At 43.6% G+C, this 13,596-nt stretch overlaps 1 protein-coding gene across 1 annotated transcript in view; it reads right to left on the bottom strand.

The window, feature by feature from the left end:
• The window catches only part of bmb (brambleberry), a 62,271-nt gene that overhangs the window by 26,325 nt on the left and 22,350 nt on the right, over positions 1 to 13,596 (bottom strand). Inside the window, exons 5-6 of the mRNA XM_048549238.2 lie at positions 2,800 to 2,916; positions 550 to 729 (exon numbers count right to left, since the gene is read on the bottom strand). Of these exons, the coding sequence (XP_048405195.1) occupies positions 550 to 729; positions 2,800 to 2,916 (297 nt within the window). The remainder of the gene's footprint in view (positions 1 to 549; positions 730 to 2,799; positions 2,917 to 13,596) is intronic.

Genomic DNA, 13,596 nt, shown 5'->3' with positions numbered 1-13,596 from the left:
AAATGCAAGTACTCAAATATGGACAAGTGAATTTATATAAAATTGTCCCTAACAACTTTACTATAAAAACATAGGGTCTTAATACCCAAATACCACTACTCTAGTAGATAACCATCTTTTTTGAATGAAACTATCACATCCTAGACAATTTATACGAGGTGACTGTGGCAACCATTGCTCTGGAACAAATCCATTCCACAAACAGATTTTCTGAGCATTCATTTATATAAATAAGATCAGAAACGTTCACATGAACAGCTGCACTCATTGAGACGTCTTGTTTATTGCCAAAGTGTATGCTTGGGGTCCCAAGCATCGTCATGAGCTCAAATCCTTGGGTCCTGATCTCTGGAATAGCGATGGGCACTATGGCCAAGTTAATACAACTTAACACCAACTCACAGTCCCCTACTCACAGACCAGCACTCTGCTCTCAGTTCTCACTGGACGAGTACCAATTTTCAAGTCTTGATATGGGACCACAGTGGGAAAAGTCTGGGAAACACTCCAGTGCCGCACATTGAAGTCCACTTCTAATCAACTACTTACCTGTCCAGCTCAGGAGGTGCTGGATGCTGTTTAACCTTTGGCTTACTCCTAGCTCAAGGTGGTCAATCATGTACATCACCATGCCCACAGTCTGGTTCATCTTCTGTAGCTTCTCCATTAACTGATCATAATAAATGGCAGTTTGGGATTGGTGAGCAGAAAATAAAGCCAGGTTCGAATCTATAAACAAACAGATCTTCAGCATTACACAATTAAATAAATTTAAGCAAATGGATAAGAACAGTGCCAGATGTGAGTTAGAGATAATGGGAACTGCAGATGCTGGAGATTCCAAGATAATATTATTATCCAGATGTGAGTTAATTCATTTTGGACCTTCAAAAATGATAGATTAGAAGTACTTTCTAAATGGATGAAATCCAGGAAACAATGGAGAACCAAAAGAAACCTGATAGTGGTAAGGTTCCAAGTAGATATAAATTATCAAAATGCCATGAGCAGGTACAATAGTCCAAATGGTCCCCTAAACTGCAGGTAATAAGGCATATCAATCTCAAGTTTTATACACAGGTCAAGAAATTTCATTAAGTCTAAAAAGACTTGTTTAACTCCCGCTGGAGTATCATGCTCAATTATGGAAACCAGACTTCTGCATAAAAAGGCTTAGAAGAGATTAACTAGAATGGTTCAGGACCAAGGCATAAAAATTAGAAAAGTGGGAGTTGCACCCCCCAAAGCAGAAGCTGTGGAGACCGATAAGTTGAGAAACAGCTTCCATGACTGAATAACCAAAAGCTAGAAAACAGATTTAAAGGCAAGTTGCAAGAGAGCCAGAGGTGACAAGATGAAATATTTTGGGGAGGCAATGGTCTAATGGTATTATCGTTGGACTATTAATCCAGAAACGCAGACAATATTCCAGAGACCCAGGTTCAAATCCTGCCACAGCAGATGATGGAATTTGAATTCAATAAAATACTGGGAATTAAGAATCTATTGTTGATTGTCAGAAAAACCCAAATGGTTCACTAATGTCCTTTAGGAAAGGAAGCTGCCATCCTTACCTGGTCTGGCCTACATGTGACTCCAGACCCACAGCAATGTGGCTAACCCTGAACTGCCCTTTGGGCAATTAGGGATGTGCAATAAATGCTGCATAGCCAGTGACACCCTTCATCCCATGAATGAATAAAGACAAAAAATAAATTTCTTAATGCTAATAGTGAGGATTTGAAATACATTCTTTGATTGGGTGGTAGGTACAGATTTAATTGCAACTTTCAATAAGAGAATTGGATAAATAGTTGCAGACAAAATGAAAAAGGTACAGTATGGGGCATGGGGCACATTCAACTAACTGGATTCCTCAAGACAACACTGGTGCCAATATTTAATGTCAGCGACCATTAGAAAATAAGAACTAGAAGCAGGAATAGACCATTTCTCTCCCATGAGGCTTTCTCCCTCACCTCCAAAAACCTTTGACTCTTTTAAGGAGTCAAAAATCGGCCTCTGCTTCTGCTGTTCTTTGAGGGAGGGAATTCCACAGACTCTCAACCATTTAGAGATGAAACTCATATCCATTTTAAATGGGAGAGACAGTCATTTTAAAAAAAAAGTCTTCTAGTTCTAATCTCTCCTACAAGAGGAAATATTCTTTCAGCATTGTTTTAATAAGATCACTTCTCTTCCAGTGATGCTGAGTCCCCTGAACCTTGATCTATTTTATAATGTCATTTTACAATCTCAATAGCTCTGGTATTCCTCAGGAATGGGATGGATGGGGAAAAAGGAGAGAGCACTTTTTCTTTCTCTCCTCGATTCTGTATCCAACATCTTCTCATGCCATAGGTTCTGATACAGGGTGAAGACCCAGTGTTGACCAATGATTTTCCTCAGTTGCTGTTTAACTTTTTCTAGGTCACTTGATGTTCCAATGGTCATTTTCCTTCTATTGTATGCAGCCAAGAGAAGGGAAGACAACCTGCAACCAAGTAAACCACAATCCTGTCATCAAAGGAGAGCTCAAATGGTGAACCAGATGTCAGAGGCAACAGACTGCTGGAAAACAAGTGAACTAGATACACAGGGAGCATACAGATGCTTTTACTGATGAGTTAATGTGGTTTAGTGCTGTACACCCAATGAAACAGTGTCATAAATTAGTCCAGTGAAAATCCATAAGTGCCCTCATTTAATGACATCCATCTTCACCATTTACACAATTGTAGAAAGATAGTCAGATATTCAAGCACAACATTCACCATTCCGAATTAATAGGCTATTTACCCAGTTTGGTGTAGACCTGATGAGCACGTGCCCGGACCTCCAGCAAGTCAGTTAGAATTGCTCGATGACCTTCTTGTAGCTCCGAATCCTGATGAGCCAATTGTTTAGTGACATTTTCTATTTAAAAAAAAGCAAAGCTTATTGAATGCAACACTTCTTCACTCAAGAGGTAGTAAGAGCAGCCAATGCTGGAGTCAGATGACAGTGTGGAGCTGGAGGAACATAGGTCAGGCAGCATCAGCGGAACAGGAAAGCTGACATTTTGGGTCGGGACCCTTTTTCAGAAATTTCTTTTCATCTGCTTAAATCAGGTTTCCTTTTATATACACATTGATGCTAGCCTCTTCAACAACTCCATGTGGTAAACTATGCCATATTCTCACTATCTAGCTAAGATTTTTTCCAGAGTTCTGATTGGATTTAGTGGTGACTGGCATTGAATCCTAGCTGTGAACATTTGCAGCCACCCTTCCCTCCACTACAAATGGAAATACATTTTCTCAAGAACTACCCTAAGACTTGTTTTAAATTTTAAAAGATCTGCTTAGGCTAAGAGACAATGTCTTTTCCAGAGAAAATGTTCCAACTACTCTAAATCTGTACTAGTTACACTTTCCATCACTTAGCCTTTAACCTTGATTGTTGACATTTCAGGTGTCATCACTCCTCCTTTGCCGCCCCCCCCCCCCCCCCCCCGCCAAGTTGAGGGGTTTCCCACCTCAACTACTCTTCCAAGCAATTCTGCACTGTGTGGGTGAAAAAGATCTCCTCAAATCCCGTCTAAACCTCCTGCCTTCCACAAACTATGGCCCCTCGTCACTGACCCTTCAACTAAAGGGGAACAGTTGCTTTGTCTATCCTGTCAATGCCCCTGAATCTCATTCACCCCTACCAGGTCATCTCTTAACCTTCTCTGCTGTATCAAGCTTATCCAGCCTCTCTTCAGAGCTAAAATGCTCCATCCCAGGTAACATCATGGGAATTTCTCCATGCCTCCAGTACAATCACATCCTTCATACAGTGTAGTGACCAAAACTGCACGCAGTACTTCAGCTAAGATAACAAAGTGTGAAGCTGGACAAACGCAGCAGGCCAAGCAGCAGCCCAGGAGCTTTCGGGCCAAAACGTCAGCTTTTGTGCTCCTGGGCAAGTTGGATCCCTGACTCATTCAGGGATCTTTGGAGAAGCACCCTAAGATCCCTCCTAGCTTCCTAGAGTACTGCTATCCGTGGAATACTCCCTAATCTTGTTGAGTCTTCCAAAATGCATCACGTCCCATTTAACAGGTTACATTCTCCATGACCAATGTCTTCTTGGAGGCTATAGATGCATTCTTTCTTCCTGTCAGTCAATTACCTGGCCAAGTTTTTTTTGTCACCTGTAAACTTGTCATCACTCCACATTTTTCTACATCATTTATACATAAACACTAAACATCTCAGGCTAATTCCTGAGATATGCTATGGGACACCAGCCTCCAGACAAACAAAGTGTCTTCTTCCACCACCCTCCATCTCCTCCCACCAAGTCAATTTTGGATCCAACTTGCCAACTTACCCCAGATCCCATGTGTTTTTACGTTCTTTATCAGTTTCCTATTTGCCAAAGACTTTGTTGAAATCCATATAAGCAATAAACAACTGCACTGCACTCACCTACAGACTAGATCACCTTCTCAAAAAATTCAACTAGATTTGTTTTATCTCCTTCTGACAACGTCATGCTATTCCTGAATAAATGTTGCCTTTCCAGGTGGTGATTAATTCTCTCCAAAGGTTTCCCTGCAACTGATGCAAGAATCACTCATCTATAATTCTCAGGTTTACCTCAACTGTCTGCTTTAAAGTGGAGCCACATTGGCTATCCTCGCACCACCCCTGTGGCCAGAAGGGAATTAAAAAGTTGGGTCAGAGCCAGTATTATTTCCTCCCTCATCTCCCACTGCTCCTTGGGGTACAAGTCACCAGGACCTGGGGATTTGTCCACTTTTAATTCTGCCAGAGCTTCCAACATCTCCTCACTCTATATGAAACTGCTCAAGAACCTCAGTCCTTCTTCCTGTATTCTGTACCTCCATAGAACGTAAGAACATAAAAACTAGGAGCAGGAGTAGGCCATCTGACCCTTCGAGCCTGCCCTGCCATTTAATAAGATCATGGCCGATCTTAGAGACTCAGCTCCACTTACTCACCCACTCACCATTGCCCTTAATTCCTTTACTGGTCAAAAATTTATCTAGCCTTGCCTTAAAAACAGTGAGGTAGCTTCAACCACTTCACTGGGCAGGGAATTCCACAGATCCTAAAATCCTCCTTCTCCAAAGTAAAGACAGATGTGAAGTACTCATTTGTCCTCTGGTTCCATGCACAGATTGTCCCATTGATGCATAACAGGACCTACTCTTTCCCTGATTATCCTTTTCGCTTTGATATCCTGATACAATATCTTGTGATTCTCCCTAAGCTTACTTGCCAGTGTTTTATCATGCCCTCTTTTTGCTCTCCTAATTCCTTTCTTAAGATCCTCCTGCACTGGAAAGCACAGTGGCTCAGTGGTTAGCACTGCTGCCTCACAGTGCCAGGGACCCAGGTTCAATTCCACCCCAGGCTGACTGTCTATGTGGAGTTTGCACATTCTCTCAGTGTCTGCGTGGGTTTCCTCCCACAGTCCAAAGATGTGCAGGTTAGGTGGATTGGCCACGCTAAATTGCTCATAGTGTTCAGGGATGTGTAGCTTAGGTGGGTTATAAAGGAATGGGTCTGGGTGAGATGCTCTAAGGGTTGATGTGGACTTATTGGCCCAAGGGCCTATTTTCACACTGTAGGGATTGTGTGTTTTACGTTCCACTGGGGATTCCATTGATTTGCTTCCTTTTTAAGGATGCTAAAAGCCTCCTTTCTATCATTTCAATGCCGGCATTATGTTTGTAATTAAAGTCAATAAGTATTGAGACCAACACTGCACAAAAAAAATCAAAATAAATACCACAAAAGACAAGCAATTTATAGCTTATTTGAAGTACAAAAGGTAGCAGATGTGGCCCATCAGCCATGATTAAATGGCAGAGTGGACTCAATGGGCCGAATGGCCTTACTTCCACTCCTATGGCTTATGGTCTTATGTTTACAGTGCTGATATATTGCTTTGCAGTGTTGCAGTTTGGATGTCCAAAGCTGGAATGCCACAAAGAGGTTTCTATAGGAAACAAAGATAACAGGAACTGCAGATGCTGGAGAATCCAAGACAACAAAATGTGAGGCTGGATGAACACAGCAGGCCCAGCAGCATCTCAGGCAGTCTCTGATGAAGGGTCTAGGCCCGAAACGTCAGCTTTTGTGCTCCTGAGATGCTGCTTGGCCAGCTGCGTTCATGCAGCCTCACATTTTGTTGTCTTCTATAGGAAACAAAATGCTTTTTCCACTACCTATTGGCTTTGTGAGGAAGACAATTAACTAGGCAATGGCCTAGTGATATTATCATTAGACTATTAAATCCAGAAACTCAACCAATGTTCTGGGGACCTGGGTTCGAATCCTGCCATGGTAGATGGTAGATGGTGGAGTTTAAATTCAAATCAAAAATCTGGAATTAAGAAAGTGCTGATAACTATGATACTATTGTCAGTTCAAATGCCCTTCAGGTCATCCTCATCTGGTTTGGCCTACAGGTGATTCCAGACCCACAGCAAAGTTGTTGGCCGTCAACCACACTCTGAAATGAACTAATTGGCTTGCTAGGCCAAGGGCAGCTAGGGATGGACAATAAATACCAACCATCCAGCAACATCCACGTTCCCATTAGTGAATTTAAAAAAAAAGATTCAATTAATTATACTTCCATGCAAATCAGGAATGCTGTGGTTTCAAACCTCACTGCGGAATTAAATAATTAGACTAACAGTCAAGTGCTGCATTGATGGACCTGCAACCTCTATGTAAAAAAATCTAAGAAACTGAGTTCTTGACACCTGTTCTAGTGTTTCAAATCAGATGTACAAGTCTCATTTGCTATTTTGAAGGTAGTCTTCCTGACACCTGTAAACACTTCATTACAAAATGTCAAGAATACCTCTTTATTTACCTTAATACAGTTTACAGGGCCTACAAGTAAAGGTTAAAAAGCTGCACAAGTCAGTTCACACATTCTATGTGAAACACTTTGGAATACTGGAAACACAAGCACTAAATAAATACCAAAATTTCTTCCTATACATCCAAGCTAGCTTGGTCTAGCCATAAAATAGTTTTTTTAAAAAAAAAAATCACTTTTGGGATGTGGATATCACTGGATGGCCAGCATTTATTGTCCTTGCAGTCCACATGCTGTAGGTTGACCCACAATACTGTTAGGCAGGCAATTCCAGGATATTGAACCAGCAAAGGGATGGCAACATATTATCAAGTTGGGATAGCGAGAGTGGCTTGTAAGGGAACTTACACGTGGTGGTGTTCCCACATGTCTGCTACCTTTGTCCTTCTAGGTGGAAATGGTCATGGGCTTAGATGGTGCTGTCTAAGGATCTTTGATGAATTTTTTGCAGCGCATCTTGTAGATAGTACACGCTGCTGCTGAGGTGGATGGAATAGATGCCTGTGGATGTGGTGCCAATCAAGTGGGGGGCTTGTCCTGGATGGTGCAAAGCTTCCCGAGTGTCGTAGGAGCTGCACCCATGCAGGCAAGTGCAGACTTTTTCATTTCACTCCTGACTTGTCCCTTGTAGATGGTGGCAGGGAAATCAGGTAGTGAGAGTTACCCATCATAGTACTCCTAACACCTGACCTGCTCTTGTAGCCACTGTGATGAGTCCAGTTGAGTTTCTGGTCAATAGTAAACCCTAATATATTAGTGGGGGAAATCAGTAATGGTAGCAGATTGAATGTCAAGGAGCAGTCATTAGATCGTCTCTTACTGGAGATGATCATTGCCTGGCATTGTTGTGGCTTTCCATTTGTCAGCCCAAGCCCGGTTATTGTACAGTTCTTATTGCACTTGAACATGGACTGCTTCAGTATCTGAGCTGTTGCAAATGGTGCTGAACATTGTGTAATCAGCAAACATCCTCACTTCTGATCTTCTGGTGGAGGGATGGTCATTTATGAAGCAGCTGAAGATGGTTTGGCTTAGGACGCTACCCTGAGGGACCTTTGCATTATCCAGTGCTTTCACTCATTTCTTGATATCATAGGGCGAGTCAAATTTGCTGAAGGCTGCTATCTGTGATGTTGGGGACCATTGGAAAAGGCCAAGATAGATCGTCCACTCAGTGCATTTGGCTGAAGATTGAAGCAAGTGCTTCAGCCTCATCTTTTGCACTGATGTGTTGGACTCATCCATCATTAAGGATCAGGACATCTGTGGAGCCACCTATTCCAGTGAGTTGTTTAATTGTCCATCATCATTCACGACTGGATGTGGCAGGACTGCTGAGCTTAGATCTGATCTGTTGATTGTGGGATCACTTATCTCCATCTATCACTTGTAGCTTATAGTGTTTGGCATGCAATTGGTCTTTCTTGATAGCGTCATGAGGTTGACACCACATCTTCAGATATGCCTGTTGCTGTTCCTGGCATGCCCTCCTGCACTCTCCATTGAACCAGGGTTCATCCCCAGGATTGCTGGTGATGGTTGGGTGTGGGATATGCCAGACCATGAGGTGCAGATTGTGTTGGCATATAATTCTGCTGCTGATTGCCCACAACGTCTCATGGATGCCCAGCCAAGCTGCTAGTTGGATGAAGGGACCGGGGGCATTCTGGCGAAGTTTGCTGATGATACGAAGATAGGTGGACAGGCAGGTGGTACTGAGGATTTGGGGAGGCTGCAGAAAGATTTAGACAGTTTAGGAGAGTGGTCCAGGAAATGGCTGATGAAATTCAACATGACCAAATGCGAGGTCTTGCACACTTTGGGAAAAAAAGAACACAGGCATGGACTATTTTCCAAACAGTGAGAAAATTCATAAAGCAGAAGTACAAAGGGATTTGGGAGTGTTAGTCCAGGATTCTCTCAAGGTTAACTTGCAGGTAGAGTCTGTGATTAATAAGGCGAATGTAACGTCGTTTATCTCAAGAGGGTTGGAATATAAAAGCAGCGATGTGCTTCTGAGACTCTATAAAGCTCTAGTTAGTCCCCATTTAGAATACGGTGTCCAATTTTGGGCCCCACACCTCAGGAAAGACACACCGGTGCTGGAGAGCGCCCAGAGATTCACATGGACAATCCCTGGAATGGTAGGTTTAAAGTAAGATGAACAGCTAAGGATCCTGGGATTGTCCTCATTACAGTTTAGAAGGCTGAGGGGAGATCTAATAGAAACTTACAAGATAAATGTATGGCTTCGAAAGGATGGACGCTGGGAAGTTGTTTCCGTTAGGCAGGGAGACTAGGACCCATGGACACAGCCGTAGAATTAGAGGGGTTAAATTTAGAACGTAAATGAGGAGACATTTCCTCAGCCAGAGAGTGGTGGGCCTGTGGAATTCATTGCCACGGATTGCAGTGGAGGCCGGGACCTTAAACGTCTTCATAGCAGAGATTGATAAATTCTTGATCTCACAAAGAATTAAGGGCTACGGGGAAAATGCAGGGAAGTGGTGTTGAAATGCCCATCAGCCATGATTAAATGGGGGAGTGGACTCGATGGGCTGAATGGCCTTACTTCCACTCCTATGGCTTATGGTCTTATAGTTCTATTCAAAGACTGTCCCACTTATCACAATGTCACACAACATGACGGAGGTTATTCTCAATGTGAAGGGGTCTCACAAGAACTGTGCAATGTTCACTTTTACTGATAGTGTCAAGGACAGTTGCATATGTGGCCAGTCATTCGGTTAGGATGAAGTCAAGTATGCCCTCAAGAGGCCACTGAGTAAAGTAAGGGCTCATGGTATTACAGGCAAGGTGCTAGCATGGATAGCAGTCATGCAGAAAGCAGGTAGTGGGGTTAAAAGGGGCTTTCTCAGAATGGCAGCTGGTGACAAGTGGTGTTTCACAGGGCCAGTGTTGGGATCACAACTTTTCACTTTATACTTTAATGATCTAGATGAAAGAACTGAGGGCATTCTGGCTATGTTTGCAGACAGTACAAAGACAGATAGAGGGTCAGGAGAATGTGGGAAGGCTGAAGGAGAATTTGGACACGTTAGGAGAGTGGGCAAAGAAGTGGAAGATGGAGTACAACGTGGGAAAGGGTCAGGTCATGCACTTTGGTAAGAAGAATAGAAGCATGGACCATTTTCTAAATGGGGAGAAAATTCAGAAGTCTGAAGTGCAAAGAGACTTGGGAATTCTAGTCCAGGATTCTCTCAAGGTAAACTTGCAGGTTGTCAGTAGTTGGGAAGGCAAATGCAACTTTGGCATTTATTTTAACAGGGCATGAATATAAAAGCAGGGATGTCCTTTTGAGGCTCTATAAAGCTCTGGTCAGGCTGCATTTGGAGTAGTATACGCCGTTTTGGGCCCCATATCTCAGGAAAGATGTACTGGCCCTGTAGTGGGTTCAGAGGAGATTCACAAAAATGATCCCAGGAATGGAAAGCTTAACATGAGGAACCTTTAAGGACTCTGGGTCTTTGCTTGATGGAATTTAGGAGGATCAAGCAGGATCTAATTGAAACTACAGAATACTGAATGGCCTGGACAGAGTGGATGTTGACAGGATGTTCCCATTGGTAGGAGAGACTTGAACCCAAGGGCACAGCGTTATAGTAAAGGGAAGACCTTTTGGATTGGAGATAAGGAGAAACTAGTCAGCCAGAGAGTGGTGAATCTATGGAATTCACTGCCACAGACGGCTGTGGAAGCCAGGTCATTGACTATATTTAAGACAGAGATGGACAAGTTCTTGATTGTCAAGAGGATCAAGGGTTACAGGGAGAATGCAGGAGAATGGGGTTAAGGAACTTATCAGCAATAAGTCAAATGGCAGAGCAGACTTAATGGGCTGAATGGCCTAATTTCTGCTTCTATGTCTTATGCTTTTCTCTCATTGATTCCATCACCACCTGCCAGAAACCCAGTCTAACAGTTATGTCCTCTAAGACTCGAACTGCTCAAATCAGTCACACTGCTGCCAAGCCACTCTTGGTGGTGTACATTGAATTTCCTACTGGTACATTTTGCACTCTTGTCACCTGCAGTGCTGCCTCCAAACGTTACTCAATATGGAGGAGTAATAATTCATCAGCTGAGGGAGGACAACAAATGGTATTCAGCAGGAGGTTTCCTTGCCCGCATTTAACCTGACGTCATGAGATATCAAGGGATGTGGAGTCCATGTTGAGGACTCCTATAGCAACTCCATCCCGACTACGTACTCTGAGCCACCACCTCCGCTGGGTCTATCTTGTTGGTGGGACAGGGTATATTCAGGGATGGTGATTGTGGTTTCGGGGAATTTTGGCTAGGATTGCACAAGCATGACTACATCAGGCTGTTGTTTGACTAGTTTGAGAGACAGTTTCCCCCTAATTTTGGCACTAACTCCAAGATTTTAGGAGGAGACTTTTGCAAGGTCAACCAGACGGTTTCTGCCGTTTTCTTTTCCAGTGCCTAGGTCAATACCAGATGGTCTGTCCAATTTTATTTCTTTTTTGAGCATTTGTAGCGATTGATACAACTCTTGGCTTGCTGGGATCTTTCAGGTGGCAACTGAGAGTCATCCACATTGCTGTGGGTCTAGTACCACAGGTAGGTCAGACCAGATGAGGATTTCCTTCCCTGCAGGACATTAGTGGGCAAGGTGGATTTTTCCAACAATTAACAATGGTTCCATGGTCATCAGTTGATTTTAAATTTCAGATTTTTTCTATTGAATTCTAATTCCATCATCTGCCATGGTGAGATTTGAACCAAGGTCCCCAGAACATTATAAGATAATAAAATGTGAGGCTGGATGAACACAGCAGGCCAAGCAGCATCTCAGGAGCACAAAAGCTGACGTTTCGGGCCTAGACCCTCCATCAGAGAGGGGGATGGGGGGAGGGAACTGGAATAAATAGGGAGAGAGGGGGAGGCGGACCGAAGATGGAGAGTAAAGAAGATAGGTGGAGAGGGTGTAGGTGGGGAGGTAGGGAGGGGATAGGTCAGTCCAGGGAAGACGGACAGGTCAAGGAGGTGGGATGAGGTTAGTAGGTAGCTGGGGGTGCGGCTTGGGGTGGGAGGAAGGGATGGGTGAGAGGAAGAACCGGTTAGGGAGGCAGAGACAGGTTGGACTGGTTTTGGGATGCAGTGGGTGGGGGGGAAGAGCTGGGCTGGTTGTGTGGTGCAGTGGGGGGAGGGGATGAACTGGGCTGGTTTAGGGATGCAGTGGGGGAAGGGGAGATTTTGAAACTGGTGAAGTCCACATTGATACCATATGGCTGCAGGGTTCCCAGGCGGAATAGGAGTTGCTGTTCCTGCAACCTCCCTCACCAGTTTCAAAATCTCCCCTTCCCCCACTGCATCCCTAAACCAGCCCAGTTCATCCTCTCCCCCCACTGCACCACACAACCAGCCCAGCTCTTCCCCCCCCACCCACTGCATCCCAAAACCAGTCCAACCTGTCTCTGCCTCCCTAACCGGTTCTTCCTCTCACCCATCCCTTCCTCCCACCCCAAGCCGCACCCCCAGCTACCTACTAACCTCATCCCACCTCCTTGACCTGTCCGTCTTCCCTGGACTGACCTATCCCCTCCCTACCTCCCCACCTACACCCTCTCCACCTATCTTCTTTACTCTCCATCTTCGGTCCGCCTCCCCCTCGCTCCCTATTTATTCCAGTTCCCTCCCCCCATCCCCCTCTCTGATGAAGGGTCTAGGCCCGAAACGTCAGCTTTTGTGCTCCTGAGATGCTGCTTGGCCTGCTGTGTTCATCCAGCCTCACATTTTATTATCTTGGAATCTCCAGCATCTGCAGTTCCCATTATCCCCAGAACATTAGTCAAGTTTTTGAATTAATGTCTAGCAATTGCACTACTAGGCCATCTCCTCCCCATCAATTGATGAATCAGAATCTGTATCAATTTTCCTGGCTACTTTTGACTTAAAGGACAAGAGTATACTACTGAATGAAGTCAATAGCTGTATATACTTCCTATCAGGTGGGTACATTCCCTAAAACGGAACTTAAAGTGGGGGAAAACACTAGCTTTCACATACATTTTAAGCAATATCCCTCCCACTGTTTTGAATGGAAAATATCCTATATTATGTGCAAAAAAGTACCAAGGTCACTTACTACAATATCTCAGCTAACAGTTCAAAAAAGTAAATTGTTTGTTGTGAAGAGGCCAAGAATTGGTATAAATTTAAATGTAAATTTAAGCAACACTCACATCCCACAAATGATTTTTTAAAAAGAAAGCTGTTTGCAATTAATGTTTTCAGTGTCAAAGTCAGACAGGTTCTCCATCCAGGTTCATTTTTAAGCTTTCTAGCAGGTGATACAACTAAGTTGCTGACTGGGCCATTTCAAAAGGTGATGATCAGACAACCGTATTGTTGTAAATTGTGGAGTCACACGTAAGCCAAACCAAGGAACAATGGCAATTTTCCATCCCTGAAAGACATTAATGAACCAGATTTTTGTTTTGTTTTGTTTTTAACAATTGGCAATGGCTTCATGATTTTTAAGATGAGAAAGAGACCAGGCTGAAACTTTGTGGCCCATTGAGTCTGTTCCACTATTTAATAAGATTAAATGCCTGCATTTCACGTTCCTGCCCTCTCCCCTTTTCTCTCAGATTCACTTAGTGCCCACATATCTATCAGTGTCATGAATAAACTCTGTTTATAGATGCATAGCCCTCTGCA

The sequence above is a fragment of the Stegostoma tigrinum genome, chromosome 2 (assembly GCF_030684315.1).
Source record: "Stegostoma tigrinum isolate sSteTig4 chromosome 2, sSteTig4.hap1, whole genome shotgun sequence".
Taxonomy (NCBI): domain Eukaryota; kingdom Metazoa; phylum Chordata; class Chondrichthyes; order Orectolobiformes; family Stegostomatidae; genus Stegostoma; species Stegostoma tigrinum.
The sequence above is the reverse complement of the archived record's forward strand: the minus strand, read 5'-3'. Positions and strand labels throughout refer to the sequence as shown.